Genomic DNA, 12,064 nt, shown 5'->3' with positions numbered 1-12,064 from the left:
TCCCCCCTCAGCTCCCTACCAAGCTTACTGCACATGGGAACAGAAAATAATATTCCTGCAGGTAGGGTGCTCCCACATACATAAAGAAAGATTGCCCAGAAGAGGTTGAGTCTACCATGCTCTGTTTGTGACTCACCCATCAGTTAAATCATTCCTGTCTCCTGAAGAAAATTAGTAATGGCCCCAAAGCAATTGAAGTATTCCTTCTTCTTTCAGAGGGGGATGGAAATCCTTTATTCTCTAGGGAGTAAGGGTAGAGAACACATTTTGTGTTCTAATCATTGGTTCTTTAAATTTCTATTTGCATATTAATTTAATTTCTCAAGATATATACTTTGTAGTGAATGTAGACTTTTATTTTTTAAGAAGACAAAATAGATCTAAAGGACCTGAAACAAAAAGGAGTGATCTCCTGTCCATCTTCTCCTTGCTTCACCATCCTTCTGTGCAAAGACAATTTTTAGCTCTTTAAGCTGTCTCTTTTATTTGTTTCCAAATCTATAAATAATATGCAGTGTCACTTATGAGCAGTGAGTTGCCTGCTCCATGTCTCCACATGTCAGCATCGAGGCTGGCGACATACCATCATGTGCAACATCGCAGTCACTGAGGCAGGAGGGAAGAAAGGGGGCAAGTCATATTGACTCTGAGTTTCCGTCATGTCACTTCCACTAACATTTTGTTTGCCAAGTAAGTCACATGTGAAGCCAACAATCCCTCTACCAGCATGGAAGTCTGACAGTCGGAAATACTGCTGAGTAGCACTAATGACAAACACAAAAATGGTTCTTCAGGTGTCAAGTTTTTGGATACCATCTGTTGATTTTCTGTTACGGTATATACAGATTTAGCTAATTATGTTCTCCCAACTTTTCCTTTTCCCTTCCCATCTTAATATAGTCAAATCACAAAATTTAGTTGATATTAGTGTTGATTATGATCCTGTAATAATGTTCACAGCTGAGTCAGATTAACATGCTGTGTTTTTTTTTCTTTCTTGACTTGGCTTTTATATTTAATTTACATGAGTTTTCTTGTGTTTATCCATAAATTTTTCTCAGGGGTTCATACTGATCATACAATGTCCTGATCTCATTTTCCTCCTGGAACCTTCCATCCTCTCTGTCCAGTTGAAGGCTGCTCTCAGTGCCAGCTGTGACTTTGATTCTGAGCCTCTCTTTGCTGCTTTCCTGGTTGAGTACGCAACAATTTGGGTCTCATCCCTCTTTTTTTTTTTTAATCTGAAAGCTTTTAGGATTTTCCCTTTATTTTGGGTCTTGTAGAACTTTTTCTTAAGTAATTTTTGTCTGGGTTAATATTTCATTGGTTACCAGTAACAAAACATTTTTAATTCTTAAAGAATATTCTTGATGTGGCTCTTTGTTTTCTTATGTATCTATCCATGCATTTTTATTATGCGAAGGCATAAAAGTTGGCAACTTTCTCAATTTTCAGAGTATTCTTGCTGGCATTTTCAGTCTTAATTTACCAACAGAGTGAATGAATATGATTTTCATTATTACAAAGGCACCCAGTCCAGATGTAAGAGAATCTATCAGGCAAGTATAGTTAGCCTTTGTAAAATGCCAGCTCCCAGCATTTGTGTCTTCTGTGCTCTGTGCCTACATTTATCATAGAACAGATGTCTTAGAATTTTGGTTGTATATCTTTTTCAGTGTCCTCAGATGTTGCAATATGAATTAAGATGCTTACTGATATACTATACTGAGTCCCTAAAATAAGTCCTCCAATAGATCAGACTATCTCAAACTCAAGAGATTTTGTACATGTAGTTTTTTTTAAATAAAGTGTATGTTGTGTTTCATATCTATTTTCAAGAATTCAACTTTTAATTTAAACAATTCTTTTCTAGAACACTAATAATCAGTTTTTCAGTAACAGAAAAAAAACCTATCAGATTGCTATCTTTGAGCCATAGTCTAGAATATTCTCTGCTGAAAATGTCACTTACTCCTTTACAGTTTTAACCCAAACTCATTTGTCTTTTCAACTTAGATTGACTGAGACAGGAGAATGAGCATCTATAAGAGTAGAGATTCTAGAATGTACTGTACCACTCAATTTTACTATCTAAGGTTCATTCAGTTATCCTTTCCAGGAATAATTTCCCTTCATCTCTAAAATACATAATCTTTGTGCTCAAATACTGCTGTGAGGTGGAAAGATGAGTTCTTTGGGTGGAATGAGAGTCACCAGAATGTCCGTGATGTAGTTATTGAATTCATAACAAAGAGCCAAGTATCTAAGTCAGGAGGTTGTCTGTGAATTTAAACAAATCAGGAATAAATAGGGACGAGGAGAGAGTGGTGTTTGAATGTAAGTGCAAGCAGGAATCCAGAGGACCTGCCTTGACTTGGTGAAGGTTTGTGGCTTGCTTTCATTTCCAGATCTGAATGGTAAGTGCCAGTGCATCAACCCTGGAGTAGAAAAAATTTCTTTCAAATTTGATGTTCGCTTCTTAATTTTTAAATTTGTTTTATGCACCTTGAAAGTGTTTCCTTATCTTTAAAATAGAGCATTTTAGATGTGTCCCAGTTCTTATCTCTATATGAAAGAACATCACCAGATGGAAGAAATACTAATATTTTTTTGGGTGAATTGATAAGCAAATTAGCTCACAGCATTTGAAAGTTGAGAAATGGAAGTAAAATAAACTTTTTCTTTTTCCTTTTTTCCCATAATACTAACCAGCCCGGGGGTGGGGGAGTGGGGGAGGAAAGCTAGATTCTGGGTTATAGCAAATAAATCTCATTGACTAAATTTGGTCATTCATTGTCATGACAACCTTCACTTGGAGCTAATTAGAAGTTAACTAGAACACTTGACGAGATCGTTTCTGGTCTGGACTTGGATAGGATTTCATAACTTCTATAATCTGATATATTTATTTCTATTACAATATATATTGTTGGTGGGTTATGGACTATAAGAGTCCAAAAAATGTGCCTTTGGATGATATGTGGGATAGTGAATCTCATTCTGTCTCACTCCCTCCTTTTTTCTTTTCTAAAATAAGCCAAGAACTTTAGAATATAGATATTAATTTAAGTTAAAATTAGGAGCGAGAGCTACAGAACAGGTCTTCCAATCACTTCTTGCTTGAAAATCTGTGTACCCTTCTGAAATGAACAACACTGGCTCAGAATGACTGAGTTATTTTAATCTTTTAGAGAGCTCAAGGGCATGTTCAGACTTTTAAAAGTATATGAAAGATGCAAACCCTTTTTTGGAATGATAGTATACTGATATAGGAAGCTGAATACAAGTTTTCCAGATCACCTACGATTAATTTGGCAAATATTTAAAGTATACCTGGATGGTACAAGACAATTAAAATTAGTATATAGTCATATTTGAAAAATTAAAGTCCTATAAAAGCATATAGAAAAATATAATTGAACATGAGCTTCAATTATCAAATTCTTTCTGAGAAACCATTATGTGAAAACGTGTTCTAGGCCTGGGGATATGAAGACATTCAAGAATGAATACAGATGGAGAAGCTTAAACATTGTATGAATGTGGCCATATATAGTACCCAGTGGTCATTCATAATGATTCCAACCACCTGCTAGCCTTCTCAGCAAAGTGGCATTTGAAGTGTGATGTTGAAAATCACTGGAAACGTTCTATATCTTTCAGAATTTCTCATAAGAACATTTTAGGGGTATTATAGTTTAGATATTAGGTATCCCTCAAAATCTCATGTGTGAGACAACACAAGGTTTTCATATGGAATGATTGGATTATGAGAGCCTTAACCCAATTGGTGAATTAATCCCCTATAGGGATTAACTAAGTAATAACTGAAGGCAGGTAAGGTATGGCTGGAGGAGGTAGGTCTTTGGGGGTGTGCCTCTCAGGTACATATTTGGAGAGCTGAGCTCTGTCTCTCTTCTTCCTGGTGTGATGGCTTGAGTTGCTTCCCTTCATCATACCCTTACACCGTGATGTTCTGCTTTGCCATGGGCCCTGAAGAATCAAGCCAGCTATTTGTGGACTATAACCTCTGAAACTCTGAGCCCCCAGGTAAACTTCTTCTCTTCTAAAATTGTTCTTGTCAGGTCTATTAGTCACAACAGTGAAAAAGCTGGGGTGAATTTTTTATAACTCATAGCAAAACTACTTTCAGTTTTTTCTCAGCTGTATTAGCTAGCATTTGCAACTGTAATGAAATTACTGACATATGCTACCTAGGAAGAAAAGAGGTTTATTAAGTTCACTGTTTTGGAGATTCAAAGTTCAGACTCTGACTCTGGTGAGGGGCCCAGTGTACATGGCAGATGGTATAACAAGAGCTGAAGATCACATCTTGAACTAGGAAGTAGAGGGAGAGCTAGATGGGCTAGGCTTGATCCTTTTATAACATCCTTCTCAAGAGAATTCTAGAGGTTACAGAGAACTATTACTGAGAGATCATGCTCCCCCTCATGACCTAAGGACCTATTACTAGACCCTACCTCTTAAAGGTCCACAACATCTCCCAGGGCTGCCACTCTGGGGATCCAGCCTTGAATCACATGAACTCCTGGGGGACATAGTGATGCCCTATCCAAACTGTAGCACCAGCTCTGGTATCTCCCGACATCCACAGCAACCCTAACACTGGCTTAAACTCCTAACACTGTTCCTCCAGCTAGTGTGCAGCGTTTTTTCTTTTCTTCTTCCTGCTCTCACTTAGGTCTTTATTATGTAGTCCAACTTTCTGACTGACTTCTTCATGATGCAGGTTCTATACTATACAGAAGGGCAAGGTTTCTGTAATCCTTCTTCTTCAATGGTAGGGCTGTTGATGGAAACTATTCCAATTTATTATTTTTTAAATCTTATTTACATATATTGTGTGTGTGTATGTAAAGAAAGCTAAGCAAAATAATGTACTATTAAATAGCTCAAATGGCATTCTATAATAACTCCTGTAGACTGAAAAGAAAGTCATTTTTCCTTGTATCCCAAAATATCCTATGCCCTTGCTGTATTGCTTTAGTAATTAGCCATTTATTCAGCTCCTCTTCTTTCTTGACTGTGAATTCCTTTGCTTAGATATCTTATTGATCTTTATATCATAGATACCTAGTGCTTCTTCAGTAGTTATTTGTGAAACTTCTAGTTGGATACCTGTAGAGAAACTCATTCCAGACTGAGAATAGAGCAAGAGATGAGTTATGAAGTCACAGAGCGGAATCTTATATTCAGGGGACGGTAAGATATCCATTGTGGAAGAAGTGTAGGGGGAATTTGTGGTAGATGGGTCTGGGGAGATCCGTGGAATAAGTGCTGCTTCCTCTCTGCCCGCACCACATAGTGCTGGAGGAGTCTGTCTTCCCTGTTCCTCTCACTAGACCAAGAGCTCCTTAAAACTCTCTTTGTGTCTTGTTAATCTCTTGTTACCACTCCCTGGGCATGTTGGAGGCAGTCCACAGATGTTGAGTGAATAGTGAAGGAACTTTGTTCTCTAGGAAAGGACTGTGGAAAGTCAAGCTGAGGTCTGGAGGTTAGGAGGAGGCAGGGGCAGCATCTCACCTGGAAGGGCATCCCACTATCTACTCCTACAATTTGCTAAAACAGCCATATTGGTATATGAAGGAGTAATGAGGGAAGCCAGAGTTTGAAAGCTTGAAAAAAAAAGTGGGAAGTTTCTTTCCTATTACATGTAAAAAATTATGAGGATTTCAGCTCATCCCAAGACCTGGATTTAATATGTCCAAGTCACTCAGAAGGACATCCCCCATAGAATGAGCAAGTATTCCTTTCAAAGGAGCAATGGACATGTTAGTAACTTTTCCATTGCTGTGACAAAATGCCTGACATAAATAAACCTAAAAGGTGGAAAGACTTATTTTGGCTAAACAGTGTCAGAGATATCAGTCCATTTTGCTTAGCCCCATTGCTGTGAATTCGTGGTGAGGAATCATGGTCAGAAGTGTATGGGGAGCAAATGAGCTTACCTCATGGGAAGCAGAGAGAGAGAGAAAGAAATAGGAAGAGAGAAAGAGCATATTTTGCCCATGCAAGGGGCATGGGGAAAATAAACCCTTCAAAAGCACTCCCCAGGGACCTGCTTTCTCCAACTGGGCCCGTCTCTTCAAGTTTCCACCATTCCCAACAGCACCACTGTGGTGGACAGTCCTTACCACAGGAGCCTGTGGGGGACACTCCACATCCACACTCTCACAGTATTGAGGACTGAGCAAAGGTCCGTCTGCACCCTCCCTGCTCCCTCACCAACCTCAGCACGCCTCCAGCCGCGTTCTGATTAGGATTGCATTCTGTGCTTTTCCTGTCTTCACTTCTGCGGTAGTGAGGTCATGGGAGGTGCTCACAGCCCAACCTCAGATCAGCCAATTTTACAATGTGTATGTGGTTTACTTCAAATAATGCCAGAGTAATAGAATGTTGTGGAGACAAAATTTCTGTGTGATAAATGTTGACACAGGCAGTGGAAGGCATTTATCAGGTAATACTGCTATCTTCATCTGTTATGTGAAATGATGATTAATGATATAGACAGTGTCATTTTGCTTGACAGCTCTTGACAAAATCATGACAATAACCCATCATGGCTGTTATTGAAATTTTTATATAGAGAGAAAACACACTTTAACCAGTCCTAAGAACTCAATTAGAGACATAAAAATACAGATAAATTGGAGGAGCTTACGAGTGGGTGTACTTCCCCTCTGTCTGGTAAAGTGGACTGGGAGCCCGGAAGGCTCCACATCCTGATGTACCTGATCAGGGATCGGCCTCCTGCCTGCCCTCCATCTTTTAGCCCCACAAACCTGGCCTCTTTTCACCCACAATCCTGAGTGAAAATCACTTGCTGCCCAGACAGTCTGAGCAGCCTTATAGCTGATTTCTCTTCCCCTTGTCTTCTTCTAGGCCAGTTCACCTTTAAACTGTAGTCTGAATTACATTTATAAGTCGATCTCTATCACTATTCCCTCAGTCCACTTCCTTTCCTCACTCCTATGTGACCTGTTGTAAACTGACCTCTCCAGTTATTTGTCACCAAGCTTACTGCTTTGCTTCCTGTGCAGGTCTGCAGGAAGGAACGTTCTTCCTTCCTTCCTTCCTTCCTTTTTTTTCTTTTTTTGGTATCAGGGATTAAACCCAGTGGTGCTTAACCACTGAGCCACATTCTCAGCTCATTTTTGTTTTGGTTTTTTTGAGACAGGATCTCACTAAGCTGCTTAGGGCCTCACTGATTTGCTTTGAACTTGCAAACATCCTGTCTCACTGTCCTGAGCCATTGGGATTCCAGGTATGTGCCACCACGCCACACTAGAAAGGACCATTTCTGATTCCTGTGCTACCTCAAAGCTCATTGCAAATATGGCTCTCTCCCGCTGGGGGACCCTAGATCCCACAGGAGAGCCTCCTACTCTTTCAGTTCATACAAACCTCTTCCAGGAATCTTCCTCATTCCTCATACTAAGAATTGCTTAGTATGCAATAGTATCCTACCTTGCTTAGTATCCTACCTTTCTGTCTATAACATGTCACAACTGATATGATCTGATCATATTTGACTTGATATTTAACTTGGATATGTATAAATCTATTTTTTTAGTAATTGTAAATTTTATATGAGAATGGGCTGTCTTTCTTCATCTTTGTGTCCCACAGCACCTACTGTAATATCTTGAATAGTTGTTAAAGTGGAATTATAGTTTCATAATTTTAAAATTGGATCTTTTCCATATGTATTCATTTACTAAAGCTTGCCCATAACCTGGTCTGTTGTTGTTTGGTTCTTTATTTTAAGGTTTTAACCAGCATTGCTCAGTTATAATCTAAACAGGAAAATACTTTTATCATTGTAATATTCTGGATGCTACTACATGCATATATTAATTCTATCATAAAAAATAACTTGTTGCCTCTGTCAGGCTGGACGCTAGCAACATTGTGAGGTAGGCATAGCTTGTCTCTGACAATTAATAGCCACCGCTCCTTTAGTGGTACATAAAGGAAACAACACCAGCTCAAGCAAAATAAGTGAGGGAGGAGGCACAAACTTGTCAGCATGCAATAAGTAAGCCTGTGCAGAGCCAGCGGCTGGGGCAGGGCACAGGGGGCCTTACAGAAAATGAAGCTGGAGAGTCAGGAGCCAAGGCTGCACTGGGGCCCTCAGGCGACAAAGTTCTCTCTGTCATCTGTTTCCCCCTATATACAAACCATGCCACATCTGGCCCAGTGGCTGCCTGGTGTGTCCCTTCAGTGGGGCCATGGCAGTGTCCTCAACAGGCAATGTAGGCATGCTCTTCCATTGTCTTTTCCCATTTCTTTCCCAATCCCAGTTATTCTTTTCTGCTTAAGTCCCTCCCAGGGATTGAGTCCAGGACTCTCTTCTCAGAAGAAAAGTGATTTTTCTAAAATCTTAGTTTGGTGTGAATTATTTGCTTGTTATTACTCTGTGACATGAATCTTAACTGTGATTTACAGAGAAAGAATCCTAAAATAATGTATTGTTCATGATTAATTGCAGATCTTATATATTGTGACCATCCTGTATCTTTTCAAATAACCCAGATGATTTAAGAAATGGTGATTCTGATCCTCTTTTTCTCATCTTGGGAACTAGGGTTCAGAGATGCAAAATGAGACAAAGGAAACTAATTGTTTATCATTAAATGTGCAGTATTTGACCAATAATACCACCCTCACTATATTGCCTTCTTCCTGTTTCTAGAACATGATCATTGAATGCTGCTCTGAAATACTAGCTCTGTTTTTGAGTGACAGAGAGCCAACACCATTAACTGAGGTATGTATCTTTCCTTTCAAATTGTATCTGGTTATTCACAAGTAGTATTACTGCTGTGGAAATGAAAACACAAAAAACATCTAATTGCAAGTACCAAGGGTCTCACCTTCCTTAATTAATGTGAAAAAATGAGTTCACAATAGCATATTACTTTGGTTAAGAATATTCTTTGTGGAAAAAAAGTTCAGTTAGTACAGAAAATTATGTAGTAGATCATTTTAAAATGACTTGAAATCTGCCATTTGGATCATAATCCCTATTAGCACTTTGGAAATATCTAGAATGTTCTCCCTTCATAGATGAACTTTAGAATTTTTCTGTCAATGAGATCATGCTTTCTGTAACTTGCTTTTGTTCCTTGAATAATAATGCCATGGAGGTATTTTTATGTGGAAAAAAAAAGCCTTTGTAATAGTCTCTATTATATATTTGTTGTGTCAGGCACTATTATTGATGAATAAAGAGATTTTTGGATTCTAATACATACATATTTGTTCCCTTCTATGTTATATCCTCAGAGGTCATTTTTAGGAATTGAATTTTAGAGTAAAAAGTATGTATACATATTTATTATAAAATATACCTATAAAAATAATTTTGACCAGCTCCTGATAACCCCTCCCAGCTCCTGATAACCCCTATTCTACTTTCCATCTCTCTGAATTTGTCTACTCTAGGTACTGCATATAAATGGAGTCATATATATATTTTATATCTGGCTTACTTTGTGAGGCACAATGTTTCAAAGTTACCCATGTTTAAGTATTTTATTGCTTTTTTAAAAAATTATTATTTTTTTTAAAAAATGTTATTTAGTTGTCAATGGACCTTTATTTTATTTATTTATATGTGGTGCTGAGAATCAAACCCAGTACCTCACACATGCTAGACAAGTGCTCTACCACTAAGCCACCACTCCAACCCTCATTCTTTATTTTTTTGTCATACATATATGGAGTATAATTTCTCATTTTTCTGATTGTACATGTTGTATAATCACATTGATCATGCAGTCATGTATGTACATAAGGTAATAATGTCTGTTTTATTCTGCTGTCCTTCCTAACCCTATACATTTTTAAAGGCTAAATAATATTCCTCTATATCTATATACAACATTTGTTTATCAATTCATCCATTAATGGATATTTGGGTTGTTTTCACATTTTGGCTATTGTAAATAAGGTTTTTATGAACATGGTTGTGCAAGTATCTATTGGAGTTCTAGTTTTTAATTATTTAGGGTATATTCCTAGGAGTGAAGTAGCTGGATCCCCATGGTATTAATTTTTTGAGGAACCCCCAAACTGTTTCCCATAGCAGCTATATAATTTTATACTTCTATTAAAAATGCACAAGAATTCCAATTTCTCCATATTCTCATCAAGTATTGTTCTTTTTATTTTATTTTATTTTAATAAAAACTATCCTAATGGGTGTGGAGTGGTATCTTGTTGTGATTTTGATTTGCATTTCTTTAGGGACTAATGATCATATTTAAATATGATTTTTAGTCATTTGTACATCTTTTCTGGGGAAATATCTATTCAATCCATTGTCCTTTTTGAATTAGTGTATATGTATACTGCTATATGATTGCAAATGGCCCTCCAGAAATGTTTCACCAATTTCCTCTGCTCTCTGTAGTAGATGAGAGGACCAGTTTACAAACACGTTCATTTACACTAGATCTTACCTTCCTCTTCTCCTTCTCTATACGGTTATTAATTCTGAAAAGTGAAAAGTAGCATGTCATTATTTTATTCTTATTTTTAATAAGGCCAAATACATTTTATATGTTCATTGTAAATCTGTATCTTTTCTTTGTGAAATGGTATTTGCTCATTAACTTATGTAACAAATATTTAGAGTGAACAATCTCCATGCCAGGAAATCCCTCCTATGCACTGGAAAGCCAGCTGTGATAAGCAATAAGAATCCTGCTCTCAAGGAACTGCCATTTTTGTGGAGGGAAATGCTTAGCAATTAATAAGCAAGAAAGTTTCAAATTTTGTCAAGTGCTGAAAAGGAAAAAAAATAAAATAAAGCAATATACAAGAGGAGGGACTGGCAAATTATAGCCTGTGAACTGCATCTGGGCCACTGTTTGTTTTTTAAAATGGTGTTTTATTGGAATAGTCTTGCCTGTTTTTTCACTTGTGGTACATAGCTAGTTTTTTAGTATAACAGCAGAGATGGGTAGAGACCACCACGTGTTAATCAGCTTTTCATCACCCTGACCAAAATGGCTGACACAAAAAGCTTAGAGGAGGAAAAATTTAATTTGGGCTCACAGTTTCCGAGGTCCTATTCCATGGTCGGCTGACTCCACTCTGGAGTCTGAGGTGAGGCAAAACATCATGGCAGAATGTTGTGGTGGAGGGAAGCCACTCAGGTCATAGCAGCTAGAGAGTCGAGAGACAGGAGAGGCACCAAGGGACAAAATATAAATTCCAAAGGCCTACTTCCTCCATCCACCCCTACTTGCCTATAGTTGCCACCCAGTACAGGAGTCCTTTCAGATGATTAATCCAACAAGTGGATTAATCCAGTGATGAGGTTTAGCTTCTATAATCTAATCATTTCACCTCTGACCATTCCTGCATTGTTTCACACATGAGCTTTCAGGGGACATCTCATATCTAAACCATAACAGAGTGTGTGGTCTACAAAGCCTAAATTATTTATTTTCTGGGATTTTATAAAGTTTGTAGGCCTCTCTGATAGAGAGTATCAGGGAATGGAGCCACAGCTTAGATAGGGTGTTCTCCCGACCATGTCTCCTCCTCAAAGGGACATTTGAAGTAAGACCTATCAACAATCTGTGCCCTATTTTATTGTTAGACTTTTAGCTTGTAGGGACAGTGACACTGCTCCCTCCATCCCTGAACTCTCACGGTACCATGTATACCAACCTCACTGTTACTGTTTCTTGAATCAAATTGAATTTCTTTGAGTTTTAAATATCTGTAATTTAATCTTTGCTTTTAGAAAATTCAGTTGACTATTCATGGCCCTTTCCCATTTTTTAAATGGGGAGCTTAATTTTTATTATAGAAATATTTAGACTTACTCTGTCAGACATAGTAAAACTAAGCCTAAATCTAATTTTAGACAACCCATGGTTAGCAATAGGTCACAAAAAATTGTTAATCATAAGATATATGATGACTGATGTCAGTGGATTTGGTTTCTGACACTTGGGTTGAAAACCCAGACTTGAGTGTCATTTGTGGTATGACCTTGGGCAAATTATTTAATTTCTCTAAGCTT

At 37.8% G+C, this 12,064-nt stretch overlaps 1 protein-coding gene across 3 annotated transcripts in view; it reads left to right on the top strand.

Moving 5' to 3' along the window:
• Positions 1-12,064, top strand: part of Cfap54 (cilia and flagella associated protein 54) — a 295,409-nt gene that overhangs the window by 249,620 nt on the left and 33,725 nt on the right. For all 3 annotated transcript variants that reach the window (XM_046419397.2, XM_046419399.2, XM_058571287.1), the window contains one exon: positions 8,717-8,791. In XM_046419397.2, the coding sequence (XP_046275353.2) occupies positions 8,717-8,791 (75 nt within the window). The remainder of the gene's footprint in view (positions 1-8,716; positions 8,792-12,064) is intronic.

This window comes from Marmota monax, unplaced genomic scaffold (genome assembly GCF_021218885.2).
Source record: "Marmota monax isolate L192 unplaced genomic scaffold, Marmota_monax_Labrador192_F-V1.1 WCK01_AAM20220418_F8-fsc00036, whole genome shotgun sequence".
In the NCBI taxonomy this organism is placed as follows: Eukaryota; Metazoa; Chordata; class Mammalia; order Rodentia; family Sciuridae; genus Marmota; species Marmota monax.
The sequence above is the reverse complement of the archived record's forward strand: the minus strand, read 5'-3'. Positions and strand labels throughout refer to the sequence as shown.